This window comes from Pyrus communis, chromosome 10, assembly GCF_963583255.1.
Source record: "Pyrus communis chromosome 10, drPyrComm1.1, whole genome shotgun sequence".
In the NCBI taxonomy this organism is placed as follows: Eukaryota; Viridiplantae; Streptophyta; class Magnoliopsida; order Rosales; family Rosaceae; genus Pyrus; species Pyrus communis.
This window is the reverse complement of record NC_084812.1, coordinates 11,886,487-11,902,746: the sequence shown is the minus strand read 5'-3', so window position 1 is coordinate 11,902,746 and position 16,260 is coordinate 11,886,487. Positions and strand designations below refer to the sequence as shown.

Sequence of the window (16,260 nt, the reverse complement as noted above, 5' to 3'; positions counted from 1 at the left end):
ACTACCAATTACACTTTTTTTCCAATTCATTTTTGGGGATGCGAGTTCACTCCTCCTGATCAGTCTCTTTTCCTCCCCCCATGTCAAGAACCATAAATTATATATATAATTATTAATTTTCCCTCCCTTCAGAAAAAAAAAAAAAAAAAAAAAAGCTGAACTCTCTATTTTGTTGCCATTCATAATATTTGCAGAACAATTCTCCCAACCCTACTAAAAATTTTAAGTTTCCCCATGCTAAATCTACCCACTACCAGTCTGGTCTCTTTCCTTCTGAACTCCTCTCAGTAATTCCATCTTTTCTTTTAAAGCAACAAATTTTCAACCTTTTTTTTTTCTATATTGTCTTCCCTTCTCTTTTCTCTCCCAAATTCCCAATGATGCAATTTACTGAGACACCACCACCAACGTCCTTGCACCAAATTATCCCCGCACCCTATTCCAATAACCTCCAAATGATGAACAAAAACGAAACCCACCGTACGCGCCCGTGGCCCGGCTTCCCGACCCCAAAGTCCCTCGGAACAAACTTCGGCGACGCTAACTGCATGGAGCAGCTGCTTGTCCACTGTGCCAACGCCATCGAAACCAACGACGCCACCCTCACCCAGCAGATCCTCTGGGTCCTCAACAATATCGCCCCACAAGACGGCGATTCCAACCAGCGCCTCACCTGCGCGTTTCTCCGTGCCCTCATAGCTCGCGCAGCCCGAATCGGAAGCTGCAAGGTCCTCGCAGCCATGGCCAACTCCCAAGCCAACTTCACAATACACACTCACAAGTTCTCCGTCATTGAGCTCGCCTCCTTCATCGACTTGACCCCGTGGCACAGGTTTGGATTCACCGCCGCAAATGCAGCAATTCTAGAAGCTGTTGAAGGGTATTCTGTGGTTCACATTGTTGACCTGAGCTTGACGCATTGCATGCAAATCCCAACTCTCGTCGACGCCATAGCCAGCCGTCAGGACGGTAATGTAAGTCCTCCGTTGCTGAAGCTCACTGTGGCAGGTATCACGGAGGACATCCCTCCAATGCTGGACCTCTCGTACGAGGAACTAGGTTTCAAGTTGGTTAATTTCGCCAGGTCCAGAAATATAATTTTAGAGTTTAGGGTCATCCCGTCAAGTTACACCGACGGGTTTGCCAACCTAATTCAACAACTCCGCGTGCAAAATTTAGTATATGCGGACAGTGGTGAGGCGCTTGTCGTGAACTGTCACATGATGCTTCACTACATTCCTGAAGAGACATCAACACTTCCGTTAATCAATCCGAATCCAAGCAGTAGTCCTTCGACTAGCTCTTATGCTTTCGATGTAGCATTGTCCTCTTCGAGTACTACTCCATCGCTAAGGACAATGTTTCTGAAAGCGCTTCGGGGTTTGGACCCAACGATTGTGGTTTTAGTAGACGAAGATGCGGATTTGACATCGAATAATCTAGTGTGTAGATTGAGGTCAGCCTTCAACTACCTGTGGATACCTTACGACACCGTGGACACGTTTTTGCCCCGGGGAAGCAAGCAGAGGCAATGGTATGAGGCGGATGTGTGTTGGAAGATTGAGAACGTGATAGCCTACGAAGGGTTTCAGAGGGTGGAGAGGCTGGAGCCGAAATGCAGGTGGGTGCAGCGGATGCGAAACGCCAACTTTCGAAGCGTTTTGTTCGGGGAAGATGCGGTTTCGGAAGTGAAGGCCATGCTTGATGAACATGCAGCTGGTTGGGGATTGAAGAGAGAAGAAGAAGATGTTGTACTTACATGGAAAGGGCACAATGTTGTGTTTGCCACTGCTTGGATACCTGCTTGAAATTCACATGTTGAAATTTCTCAAGAAAATGATCTGACCAGTTAATTAATATAGAATCTCTCTTTTGTTTCTTCTTCTTTTTTGGTCTGTTATTTGATCTCTTTGGCTAGTAGCTAGCTTATAAATTAGTTAATGGTCATGTTTTACAACTAATTTTTACTTAGTAGTTGAGAGCTTAAATTTTAATTAACGTGGGGTTTGTGTCATATTTGGAATAATTTTGAACCATGCATTTGTGGTTATAATCTTCTGTGGTCTGCAGTAACCTACAGATTAATCTTCCTCTTCTTTTTCTGCAAAGTACATTATGTTAAATTTTTCATTTCACTTTTTTGTGGTTTTAACTTTCTTGCTAGTATGAATATTACAGAAACTTTGAAATGAATGTACCCATTGCCCAAGAAATCTCTACGCAAAAGTAGTTAATGGGTGATTCAAGAAACCTTTGGTTTATAATCGTCTATTAAAAAATAAATAAAATATAAGACTATTTAGTTATAGAACTGTATAGAAACAATCACAACCATAAAAGTATTATGAATCTATCTATTTGCTACATTAACTGGATGAACGAACTTTTAAGAATCGCGAAAAACTATTTTAAGAGGAGTTCCTCCACAATTTTGTGAAGCCAAGTATTTGTCTTTTGTGTTTTGGACATGGAGCAATCAGGCAAACTATCTTATTAGGGGTCATTTGACAACCATTTCATATTTAATTTTCAGTTTTTGGTTTTGGTTTTCACTCTTCACTTTTCCTGTTTAGTAACTATTTTTAGTTTTTTTTTTTTTTTAAATGAAAACTTAACGCCATTTTGAAAATTGGAGGCCTTGGGTTCGAAACCCGTTGCTAGTGTGGAAGCCAGACTTGTGGCCAGGAGAAGGCTGAAATGCCTCTATGAATCTTCTTAGCCCCTGAAAGGGGTGGATAACCGTGGCTTGCCACAAGTTGTCCTTTTTTTTTTTTTTTTTTTTTTCAAAGGCCAAATTTGAAAACCCAAGAAAGTTTCAGTTTTTGGTTTTTAGTTTTCATTTTTTTTTAAAATTGAAAACTAAAAGTGTAATAATCCGTCCCTAATTTTATGATTTTTATAATTTTAAAGGTGTGAATTGACCAAAATGCCTATAGAGGCGAGGATATTGACTTTGGTTGACCAGTGTATAGCGAGACATACGAAACATTCTTTTAGCGCATCCTTGTAGTACTCAATGTTACGAAGCATGGCTGTAAGCAGAATTGAAATTGGAGTTTCGATGAAGATTTTATGGAATTACGAAACTTGAGGGTATTTTAGTAAATTGGTATATCAGATTTTCTCTCCTAATAACTTACAATTTAAAATCTATATACGTGCTTGTCTGACTAGTTAGCAACACTCAACAACTAAGATCATATATGTTAGTTTACTCACAGCGCAAATAGTCAATTCAAGGCTCAGTTTACTCAAGTGTTCCTAGTTACTAAGATCCAGTTCAGTGCATATTTTAACTCTGACAATCTTAGTTGCACGAAATTATCTATTTGCAATAATGATGAACACATATCACAAGCAAATAGTAAGATAAGTAAACTTAAAAAGTGATAAATTGCACGAGACGTTTTTGGCCGGAAAAACCCACCTCTGGGTTAAAAAATCGGGGACTCTCCACTGAGTCTAATCTACTAGTGTAAACAAGATTCATACAAAGACCACACAAGCTCAATTCCTAGATCCCTATCTACAAAGCAGCTTTACCTTTATGCAACCTTGCTTTACACGAGATGAACTCCTTCGGTCTTCATTAAGTGGCAGCTCATCCTGAGCTCTTCACCTTGTGGCACCGATATCAACTTGAATCACGAAATGATATGATGTTATGATATGCATATAAAATCTGGATTCAAACGACTAGTTAGATTCTCTAGTCAAACAATTGAAGGAACAATCTAAGTTGAATCCAAAAGCTTGGTCTAAAAATGGATTTAAAGCTTAAAACCAAACCAAGAACTTAATGAAAAACCTTAAAACAGTGCAACCCTAATATGCAATGATTGGGTGTTTAATGCATGAAGAAGCTTTGGCAACTAGGGTCCTATAAATGAAAAAGAGGCAAGCTTAAAGCTTTGAAGGCACTCAATCTCTTTCTAAAATAAATTTTAAACCCCTAGGTTCAAACTAAAACCCTAGAGAACAAATTACCCAAGGAAATCAGAATTTTCACCAATCAACTTGTCCCAAGGACACTTATGGTGTAATGCCCTGCCCTGCCAATTTATTGCGGAATTTACATTTAGTGGTAGGCTAAAAAATGTCATAGTTACCCTTAGATGTTAATAACCATTCTAACATTTCTTTCTTTGACGATTTTCCACTAAAATTTAATCTCGTTTATTTTATGGCTGCATCTAACTTCTTATTAGACTGCCTACGTACCCTTCGGAGGGATCAAGCCTATCGTAGTTCACAATCCATTTTTAATCCATTTATGATTATATTCAAATAAGTGAAATATCCAACATTAGTTTTAATAATTGAAACATATCAAATGGATACAAAATTCGGATTTAGAATATCAAAATTTGCACAAAATGGTAGCAGCACGTGGCGGTTTCCAACGAACAGAAACCTAATTATTTGACGGACTCGAAAAATTACCAAACTTCACAGGTAAGTAAAGTTCAATGAGAGGAACAACGTTCATACCTGAGCCAAAGTCAAATTCGACCGGGAAGTAGCCTGAAATTGCCTTAAAAAGACCTTGTGGCCAGAAATTAGAGAACCTCGCCGTTCCCTTGTTGGAGGTCTGATGACTAAGATTCTTCTCGGGTTTTACTCCTGAAAGGAAAAGCTACCACGCCCTAGTGGTGCGCCACTGTGATTATTGTCGGAAAGAAATGTGACAGCTTTAGGGTTTCAACGAGTCTTCGTGTTTCTCGGGCTTTATTTGTCAAATATGGTAATCCACATGGGAAATTAAGGTGAGGGCTCGACTGGGTTCGAAGTGAGGAGTAATTTGACACCGGCCCTGTTGTTAACAGTGGTCGGAATAGAGAGATGGAGTCGGGTCGTGTCAGCGGGTCGAAGAGGGTCCGAGTTCTCTCCTCTTTCTTCTCCTTCCTTTCTCTGCTTTCTCCTCCTTCTCATTCTAGATACAAACGTGGCACAACTCATTGCTCCATAAAATCTGGAGCCTTCTAGATTGAAGGAAAATTACCAAAATGTCCTTAATTTTAAATGTTAATAACTCATTCGTTATAACTCCGTTTGTCGAACGGTTTGTGCCTACACGCTCGTAGGGTCATCCTCTATTCAAAAATATCAGGAGATATGATAAAATATACATGAGGATAAAATACATCCTCGCATAATTACGTTAAACCAACTAGGGGCATTTTCATCTTTTTCACTTATCGATAAATTTTACGATGTAAATTATAATAATTTCCGGTAACGGCCCCAAAATTTGATGCGAAACAAATGTGACACACAAATTAAACCCTATTTGTGACAATTGTAGTAATGATGTAAGTAGGGATCGTTCTAACCGGGGATTAACTAGGGGTGCTAATCTAATTTGAATTGACTCAAAAAGAAACTAGAACTTAATTTGGACGAATTTGAAAGTGTTTATGACTCCAAATGCTTAAAGACACAAAATAAAACAAATTCGAATGACTAAGACTCAGCAAAATATGGGGGGATTGTGTTTTTGATGAAATTAAATAAAATGCATAGATTGTAATTAAGGGCAAAATGTAAGTATGAATGTGATGAAAATATGGATGGAATGCTAGCTAGAAGGTTCTTCTCCACACATGTTACACTTGCATACAAGATGATTTTCAGTTGGTCTTTCGATAAATTATGAAACTCAACACCCCGGGTTAATTAGGTCTGCTTAAATTAACCGTCAAGTTCTCCTTAAGTTAATGAATTGGATGGGTTAGCGCAACGCAATTCAAAACATTCTCCAAAAGTCCTTTACGTGAAAAGCACAATAAAGATACAATCAAAGATCATTAAGCATCATGAAAACTATAAGTGTTGACGAGGCCTTCGTTACTATGATGAGCATGAAACTAGTGCCAAGAATTCATTTAACGCGATTGTTTATAAGCAACCTCCACTACTTGTGAATATAAGTTCATAACTATTAGGTGAAACTCACTTATATTCTAGCGTCATATTCATGCATGAAAATTAAGCGTGCACTCTCAATAAACATACATAAATAAGTTATCAATCAAACAGTTAAACAAATTGAATCCACAACTCATGAAAGTCCAACCAAAGGTAATCAATTCATATTGCAAGCATAAACATGGTTTCGAATCACCCCCTAGCTAAAGGGGGTTTAGTTCCTCATACGTACAAGACAAAGATAAGTAAATTTAACTATTGAAATCAAGGAAATGAAACACCTAAAAATTCCAACAACTCAAACTTGAATTGTATGAACGTTTAGGCCTCTCTTTTCCTCATCTTTGTTGCGGCACAAGGTATAAGGATAGGTTTTGGGGTGGTATTTGTATGGAGGAATGGATGTGTGATGGTAAGGTAGTGTTTTGGAGGGATGGGGAGTGGTTGGAGTGGCTGCAATGGAGGAGAAAATGTGCAGAAAATGGAAGGGAATGCACGGCACCAAGGATGTGTGTTGTGATGGATGAAGTGTGTATGAATGCATGGTTTTATAGGGAGAGAATGGGAGAGAATGTGGCTGAATGATTAAGAGTGCATGTGGCTCTATGATTAAGAGTGCACGTGGCTGAAATAATGAAGGGAATGAATGTAATTGGAAGGGGAATGCACGGCACAAAAAGGGAGAACATGTGGAAGATGGCTGGAATTGGTGGTTTGCACAGCAAAGGGTGGTGTAAAGTGTATGGAATGTGGCTGCAATATGAAAAGAATGAATAATTAATGCATGTAGGGTGCATCTAGGTTGGAAAGGTGTGATGGTGGATGAAATAATGGGAGGGAATGAATGGAAAAACAGCTAGGGAGTGAATGTGCTGCAATGATGAAGTGGGAAAGCTGGAAATTCAAGGAGTGGAAGGGGAATACACGGCAAGGGATGTTAGAATGGGCTAGGCCCTTTGTTTTATGTCCTAAAGTGCATACAAGGCCTTCAATTTCGTCCAACACTTTGGCTCCAAGCATAAGCTATCCATCCTTAGCCCAAAAGTGCTCCATTGTGGACTTCTTTGCTCCTTTAGCCCTTAGAACCTGAAAACATACGAAAATAACTTAAAAGACTTAAAGAACTAAGAAATAACAACGTAAATGCACAAGAACAAGCTAACTAAGTTGCCTAAATATGCTCCTATCAAATTCCCCCACACTTAGCTTTTGCTAGTCCTCGAGCAAAACAGAAAAACAAAACAAAACCTAAACCTTCCAACAATGGTCTCAGGGGTTCTTAATGCACATGACATGTTCAAGAACATTACTCACATAGATTTTAATCATCCTTACACTTAAGTACATACTTAATCATAGTCACCACATATTAGTTCACAATTAAGCATTTAAAACCATGTTTTGAATGTAGTAACATGCCTTAGAGAATTTGCTCAATTCCTTACAAGATATGCACTCAATTTTCACTCAGATTTTCTAACTACACACCCTAATCTAGTTTCATGTGAGAAGATTGATGTAAACATGAAAACGAACACTCACATATATGTATCACAAAGAAAGCAATTTCTGGAGTTAATAAGCATGTTTAGGTATGATCTCATGAATGGAATGCTACTACTTAGATGCGAGAACTAGTGACACCATATGCTCATACCAAGTTCAAACTCCACAAATTGAAACAAATAACACTCAAGATTGAAGTCACGGGTTGTACTGGGGCTTGGGGTGTTTGGATAACAAAGAAAGATAGGGATAAACAAAAGTTCTTTAAGCAATAGTGAGCAAAGTAATGAATTAGACATTTAGAATTCCCTTTAGAACACAAAAATCAACTTTGAACACCCAAGGGGAAGTCACACAAAACTTAGGGTCATATTCAACTTTTTGGACCCTTTCTTTAACAACCAACACTTGTGAGTTCATTCTCACTTATTTTCAACTCCTTTTCTTTCTTTCTTCTTTTTCACACAATTTTTTTTCTTCTAGCCGTGCCTATGGCACAACAACTCACATCAATAATCCTTCCCCCACACTTATTTTCTGCAACACCTTAATCAAAAGGAATTCATTGCTTACTATGCTTCAAGAACAAGGGTAAGGATGGTCCTATTCTAGGCTAGGTGAGGATAATGTGGGTTAACAACGAACATGGGCTAACACGGCTCAATGGGGTTAAACTTAAACACAAAATGAGTTAAGGGCACATGGCTTTTTGGCTTTGATGGTGGTCACTACACAACTTCATCTTGAATATGTGTTATGCAAATCAATAACATGCTTTGAATGAAATGGGCATGAGTTCTAACATTTGGAACTAAGTGATGAAACGCCTTCTAAGTAGTAACCAAGCAAAGAATAATGAGACCATGCAACGACTTTAGAAAACAATAATGCACAGATTTTAACTCTCCAAATAACGTTTAGGCTCAAGTCTCACAAGGTTGTAGCGTTTGTATGAGTTCCTTCCTTCAAGCATGTTACAAAAACGAATTTTCTGTTATGATTGCATGTGAAGTCATACATTATAACCATAACCATGCATATACCAAGAGTAAATCAAACTTTCATCCATGTTTATAACTCTCTTTAACAGCCATGCAATTACAAACCGAATCCTCATCATTGTGTTGGAAGGTACCCTAAGACACAAACACACAAAAATGACTCAAAACACTCTTTTTAGGCTTTTCAAAACATGTTTTTCAAATTTTTATGTGATTTTCGGAGTTTTTAAGTCAACACACACTAAAACACTCTAAAATAGCTTAAAAACACTTAAAAACAGCAAGGAACAACATTGGAAGTTATGGGTGATAAAATCCCACGAATTTGCATCAACAACATTAGTTACCCCCCCACACTTGAATCAAACATTGTCCTCAATGTTTTAAGCTTAAAATCACACCTAACAAAAACAAACACACAAACAGCAACAAAACACACTAAACTTGGCAGAATGTAAATAACAAAGAGAAGAGGTTAGGGACGCAAATCTGGTTATGGAGTGTAGATTCCATCTTCTCCTTGGTGATTGTATTGAGGCTTGATCTTGACTGGAAGATTTTCTGGTTTCCTCCAATCGTTGATTTTCCACAGGCTTAATCTTGAACTGGGCTGGAGGATTCTTTTGGTCTCCCCCGAAGGTCTGAACTTACTCCTTTTATCTGGATCGAGGTTTGATCTTGAGTGAAAATAGGATCATAAGCGGTTTCAGGATTCAGACATATGGCAGGCAAGTACGAGGTGGAGGTGATGACCTGTTTCTTTGTTCAATCTTTCCAATTCGTATTGAAGAGGGTTAGATGATAACTCAGCATATGCAGTTGCTGCGTTTGCTGACGATCCACAAGATTGATGTTTCCTTGTCACTCATCTCAGCTGTTCTCCAAGCAGATGTGGTCCCTTCTCTGGCAGTGTATCAACCGTTGAAGATGACTACTCGAGAGCAATGCTAGGTAAGCAACCAGGAATAGATTCCAGGTAGTCGGTTCCAGATCGGAAGACTGACTCCAAGTGCCGGCTGATTGCTCTCTTTCTCTTTGCCATGCGAGTAATAACAAGGACAAAGGAAAAGACAGGGAAAGAACATGATATGAGATACCTTTGCTTTCGCCTTTGATGATATAAGATATTTTTGCTTTTGAAGAAGCAGCGAATGAATCAGCACATATATTTGTTGCGCTTGTCTCCACATGCTTCGATCTACCGTTTCCTCCTACCTCATCTGTACTCTAGGCATTTGGTATCTTCTTTTGGGGGTACATCAATGGTTGAATAGGTGTTCTCAAGGGAAGAAGAAAACTGAGCATGTTGAGAGGTACGGTTGCAGCTACATTCTCGGCCGAGAAGAAAAGTAATGCGTTTTTGGATGTATGCCTTGCCACGAATGTTGACGTATATAGTAGTGCGGATGCGGCTTTGTCACCCACGCTTGTCGGCAAAAGTGTGTAGTTGGGATAATGACCTCCACGCGTTTTCAACTTTGTCAGAGATCTTTTGACAAAGTTGCATGTGATATCTGAAAAGCCGAGATTGTGTCTGAAGAGTGTTGACGAACTTTGCGCAGGAAAATCCGGCTTTACGCAGGAAAATCCGGCTTTTTGAATCGGTGGTTGTGTCGCCTCTCCTTTTATAGTGGTATCGATCACCTCTAACATGCACACTTTGAAGATTGCTTATTCGTGAAAATCGTCTCCGGCCCTTTGAGATTTTACTACATCCAACCCTTCTCTTTTAACATCTTTGAAAATGGCTAACCCTTTTAAAATTTGCTTAGATTTGAGTCTCAGCAGTGATCCGGGTGCGCCGCGTCAGGTTAATGTATGGTGCCCGTCTTTCTTATCTTCTAATGGCCCTCTTACAGGTGAAGACTCCGTGATGAAGGATGCAACAACAGCTACGATAGTAGCTAGGAACCTCCTCACTCCAAAAGATAGTAGGCTGCTTTCAGGACGGTCCGATGAGTTGGCCGTTCAAGAGTCCCTAGCTCTCAGTGTTCAGTGTGCGGGCTCTGTGTCCAACATGGGTTAACGCCTACTTGCTCGATCCCGCCAAGTTGAATCATTGATGGCGGAGGTGGAAAATCTTAAGCAAGAGATCAAACAGCTTAAACACGAGAATAGAAGTTTGCACGTGCTTGCAAATAATTATTCGACAAGCATGAAGAGGAAGCTTGATCAGCTGCAAGAATCTGAAGGTCGAATTCAAAGTGACCGTCAAAGGCTTGCGGCTTTCTTCCAGAGGCATCTTTTTCCTGCGTCATCTAGCGTTCCACCAAGTATTGAGGCCTCGAATGATCTATCTTAGATGCCTCCCGCTCCTGTAGTTTTGCCAAGTAGTGGGGCTTCACGTAAACAACCTTTGTGAAGGCTCCAGCCTATCTTTTTTTTATTTATTTTATTTTATTTTTTATTTTTGTAACTTCTCGGAGATCAATGGATATGCTTTATTTTATTCAGTGTATTGGGTTGTCTCCCAAGTAGCGCTTTCTTTATCGTCTTGCAGCCGGACGATGGTATGCTCATTCCTCACTTAGAGCCCACAGCATGGAGGGGTATGTCCTCCACGGTATGCTCCTTCAACATTTTCATAATATGGCTCAATGAATGGGCGGGGATAATGATCCTCCCTGATGGTGATGTTTTGGTTCTGAACGTCCATGCACATGCTCCCACCACCTTGAAATTGATTGGGTACCTGCACCAAAGAAGGTAACAACCTATTAATTGAAATGGGAATTGAAAGTGGGATTGAAGACTTACAAACATATTGTGGTGACGGCTCAAAAGTGGCAGTTCCATCAACAATATCACTAGGACTACTTTCGGCCATATTGGGTGGTTGTAGGGCAATCACTCCAAGTTCTTCTCCAATGGTGGTTCTTGATACATCCTTCGTGATAAGTGTGGATTCTTTCGGCCCTGTGTCTTTATGCACATCTATGACAAAACAAGAATGACTATCGTTAGGATTCTTAATAGAGTCAGAAACTTTAAAATTAATCATATCACCACCAAACTCCATAGTTAAGGCTCCTTTGGCCACGTCAATCTTGGTGTGGGCTGTTTTCATGAAAGGTCGTCCAAGTAAGAGTGGCGATGGTGGAGAGTGGGTTGAATCCTCCATGTCAAGCACATAGAAATCTGCAGGAAAAATCAAGTGGTCTACCTGCACCAAAACATCTTCCAAAACTCCTCTCGGGTATGCATTAGATTGATTGGCTAATTATATAATAACCCCATCATTTTTAAGCTCTCCTAGATTCATCGATGCATAAACAGAGTATGGCATGACATTAATTGATGCACCTAAATCTAGCATAGCATGTTCGAACCTTTTATTACCAATTACACAAGGGATGGTGAAACTACTTGGATCTTTGCATTTAGGTGGTAACTTTCTTTGCAATATTGCAGAGACATTCTCACTTACATGTACCACATCTTTCTCCCGAATCAGTTTCCTTGTTGTACAAATCTTCTTCAAAAACTTGGCGTACTTTGGAATTTGCTTTATTGCATCAAGGAGTGGGATATTGACATGCACCTTCCTAAACGTCTCCAGGATGTCTTTTTCATCCTCCTCTATCTTGGCTTGCATAAACCTGCTACGAAAGGGCACGTTTGGTAGAATCACATTAGAAACAATTGAGTTTGGACCTACCTTACATTTGTTGGACGGCCTAGGAGCTTGAAGTGGTTGCGGCAAGGGTTGCTCCACCCGTTCCGTGGCTTTGCCCTTGCTCTCTTCCTCTTGCAGCAACCTTTCATCCTCTTCTTGGCTTGATTTTGGTGGTTGTGAGGTGGTTCCAACTTCCTTGCCACTTCTTAAGGTGATTGCATTGGCGGTTTCGAACCCTCCCTTTGGGTTTGGAATGGTTGAGCTTGGGAGCTTGCCTTGGTCTCGGAATTGCCCTACAAACTCCGCAATCTGCCCAATTTGTTTCTCCAATTGATCCACCCTTTTTTCTTGATTTTGCATTGCTTTGTCTTGATTCTCTTGCCCCTGAGACAAATTAGTTAGTAACTTAAGAAGTGTATCATTGTCTAGGGACGTACCTGAAGCATTTGTGGCAGATTGTTGTGGAGCATGTGTGGGTGCGAATGGCTTAGTGAAGAAACCCGGGGGTTGTTGTCTAAAGCCTCCTTGTTGTTGTGGTTGTTGGGGCTCCCTCCATTTGAAGTTTGGGTCGTCTCTCCAACCTGGATTATACGTGTTAGAATATGGATCGTTCCTCGGTTGGTTTTGATTCCCATAGCCCACGGCATTGGCAGATTCCCACCCTCCGTTCTCAATTAATTGAGGGCATTGATCAGATTGGTGTCCTTGAATGGAGCATACACCACAGATTGTAGTTCGTTGTGTTTTAGGGCCTTCAACAAACTGCGATAACATAGACGTAAGGTTAGCCATCTGGGATTGTAACTCAGAAATAGAACTTACCTCATTTACATGTTGTGGCCGTGGGGTGTCTCTCTGCCCAACACCTTCATATTGTTGTGCATTGAGTGCTCGATTAGCAATGAGAGTTTTGGCATCCCTAGGTGTCTTGTCCACTAGAGCTCCTCCCGCGGATGCATCCAACATTTGCCGTTCAAGTGGTAGAAGACCTTCGTAAAAATATTGAAGAAGTAGCTCCTCCTTCATTTGGTGCTGTGGACATGAAGCAACAAGAGTTTTAAAACGTTCATAATAAGTTGGAAAAGATTCACCTTGGCTTTGCTGAATTCCACTAATCTTCTTGCGAAGAAGAATGACTCGTGATGTCGGAAAGAACTTCTCTAAGAAGGCTCGCTTCATACTCTCCCATGATGTGACAGTTCCGGGAGCCAACTCATACAACCAATCCTTGGCCTTATCCACAAAGAAAAAGGAAAAGCCTTCATCTTCAATATGTTGCTGTCCACGTTCACCGGTGTCATACTTGAGCATACGACTTCGAACTCTTTTAAATGCTTATTGGGGTCCTCCATTGATAACCCATGGAACTTGGGTATATGATGTAGCAAACTGGACTTTAACTCAAACTCATCGGTCTTCTCAGGGGCTGCCCTAGGGTATTGGATGCAAAGAGGGGCTGCATTGGCCAAACCCGAGGCAGAAAGCTCCTTGATGGTCCGATTGTCCACTGCCATGGTTGGTACTTCCTCTTTAAATTCAGGTTCGGGACTAGGAGGGTTAGACGCTTGCGATTTCTTTTTCCTTCTCAAAGTCCTCTCGAAATCACCGTCAAAGTCGGAGATATGCTCACAAACAGGTTGTGAGCTACGGGTCATAAACTAGTACCTACACACAAGAGTAAACAAGATAAGTAACCAACTTAATAGACTCGGCACAAGTAAGAAAACAAGTTGCCAACACGGCACAAAAATAAAACACATACACACGGTGCAAAAATTAAAACAAAACAGAAACTAAACAATTTAAACAAGACTCAAGACAAGGGATTAGCAACTTTGCTAATCCCCGGCAACGGCGCCAAAATTTTGATGCGATACGAATGTGACACACAAATTAAACCCTATTTGTGACAATTGTAGTAATGATGTAAGTAGGGATCGTTCTAACCGGGGATTAACTAGGTGTGCTAATCTAATTTGAATTGACTCAAAAAGAAACTAGAACTTAATTTGGACGAATTTGAAAGTGTTTATGACTCCAAATGCTTAAAGACACAAAATAAAACAAATTCGAATGACTAAGACTCAGCAAAATATGGGGGGATTGTGTTTTTGATGAAATTAAATAAAATGCACAGATTGTAATTAAGGGCAAAATATAAATATGAATGTGATGAAAATATGGATGGAATGCTAGCTAGAAGGTTCTTCTCCACACATGTTACACTTGCATACAAGATGATTTTCAGTTGGTCTTTCGATAAATTATGAAACTCAACACCCCGGGTTAATTAGGTCCGCTTAAATTAACCGTCAAGTTCTCCTTAAGTTAATGAATTGGATGGGTTAGCGCAACGCAATTCAAAACATTCTCCAAAAGTCCTTTACGTGAAAAGCACAATAAAGATACAATCAAAGATCATTAAGCATCATGAAAACTATAAGTGTTGACGAGGCCTTCGTTACTATGATGAGCATGAAACTAGTGCCAAGAATTCATTTAACGCGATTGTTTATAAGCAACCTCCACTACTTGTGAATATAAGTTCATAACTATTAGGTGAAACTCACTTATATTCTATCGTCATATTCATGCATGAAAATTAAGCGTGCACTCTCAATAAACATACATAAATAAGTTATCAATCAAACAGTTAAACAAATTGAATCCACAACTCATGAAAGTCCAACCAAAGGTAATCAATTCATATTGCAAGCATAAACATGGTTTCGAATCACCCCCTAGCTAAAGGGGGTTTAGTTCCTCATACGTACAAGACAAAGATAAGTAAATTTAACCATTGAAATCAAGGAAAGGAAACACCTAAAAATTCCAACAACTCAAACTTGAATTGTATGAACGTTTAGGCCTCTCTTTTCCTCATCTTTGTTGCGGCACAAGGTATAAGGATAGGTTTTGGGGTGGTATTTGTATGGAGGAATGGATGTGTGATGGTAGGGTAGTGTTTTGGAGGGATGGGGAGTGGTTGGAGTGGCTGCAATGGAGGAGAAAATGTGCAGAAAATGGAAGGGAATGCACGGCACCAAGGATGTGTGTTGTGATGGATGAAGTGTGTATGAATGCATGGTTTTATAGGGAGAGAATGGGAGAGAATGTGGCTGAATGATTAAGAGTGCATGTGGCTCTATGATTAAGAGTGCACGTGGCTGAAATAATGAAGGGAATGAATGTAATTGGAAGGGGAATGCACGGCACAAAAAGGGAGAACATGTGGAAGATGGCTGGAATTGGTGGTTTGCACGGCAAAGGGTGGTGTAAAGTGTATGGAATGTGGCTGCAATATGAAAAGAATGAATAATTAATGCATGTAGGGTGCAGCTAGGTTGGAAAGGTGTGATGGTGGCTGAAATAATGGGAGGGAATGAATGGAAAAACAGCTAGGGAGTGAATGTGCTGCAATGATGAAGTGGGAAAGCTGGAAATTCAAGGAGTGGAAGGGGAATGCACGGCAAGGGATGTTAGAATGGGCTAGGCCCTTTGTTTTATGTCCTAAAGTGCATACAAGGCTTTCAATTTCGTCCAACACTTTGGCTCCAAGCATAAGCTATCCATCCTTAGCCCAAAAGTGCTCCATTATGGACTTCTTTGCTCTTTTAGCCCTTAGAACCTGAAAACATACGAAAATAACTTAAAAGACTTAAAGAACTAAGAAATAACAACGTAAATGCACAAGAACAAGCCAACTAAGTTGCCTAAATATGCTCCTATCACCTGAAACTGGGTTGAAAAGACCTTGTGGCCAGAAATTAGAGAACCTCGCCGTTCCCTTGTTGGAGGTCCGATGACTAAGATTCTTCTCGGGTTTGACTCCTGAAAGGAAAAGCTACCACGCCCTAGTGGTGTGCCACTGTGATTATTGTCGGAAAGAAATGTGACAGCTTTAGGGTTTCAACGAGTCTTCGTGTTTCTCGGGCTTTATTTGTCAAATATGGTAATCCACATGGGAAATTAAGGTGAGGGCTCGACTGGGTTCGAAGTGAGGAGTAATTTGACACCGGCCCTGTTGTTAACGGTGGTCGGAATAGAGAGATGGAGTCGGGTCGTGTCAGCGGGTCGAAGAGGGTCCGAGTTCTCTCCTCTTTCTTCTCCTTCCTTTCTCTGCTTTCTCTTCCTTCTCATTCCAGATACAAACGTGGCACAACTCATTGCTCCATAAAATCTAGAGCCTTCTAGATTGAAGGAAAATTA

The 16,260-nt window shown here is 40.2% G+C and overlaps 1 protein-coding gene across 1 annotated transcript; it reads left to right on the top strand.

Moving 5' to 3' along the window:
* Window positions 1-377: 377 nt before the first annotated feature.
* Window positions 378-1,998, top strand: LOC137746672 (scarecrow-like protein 32). Its single transcript, XM_068486672.1, has one exon. The coding sequence runs from the start codon at window positions 378-380 to the stop codon at window positions 1,806-1,808; it is 1,431 nt and encodes a 476-aa protein (XP_068342773.1). The 3' UTR covers window positions 1,809-1,998.
* The last annotated feature ends 14,262 nt before the right edge of the window (window positions 1,999-16,260 follow it).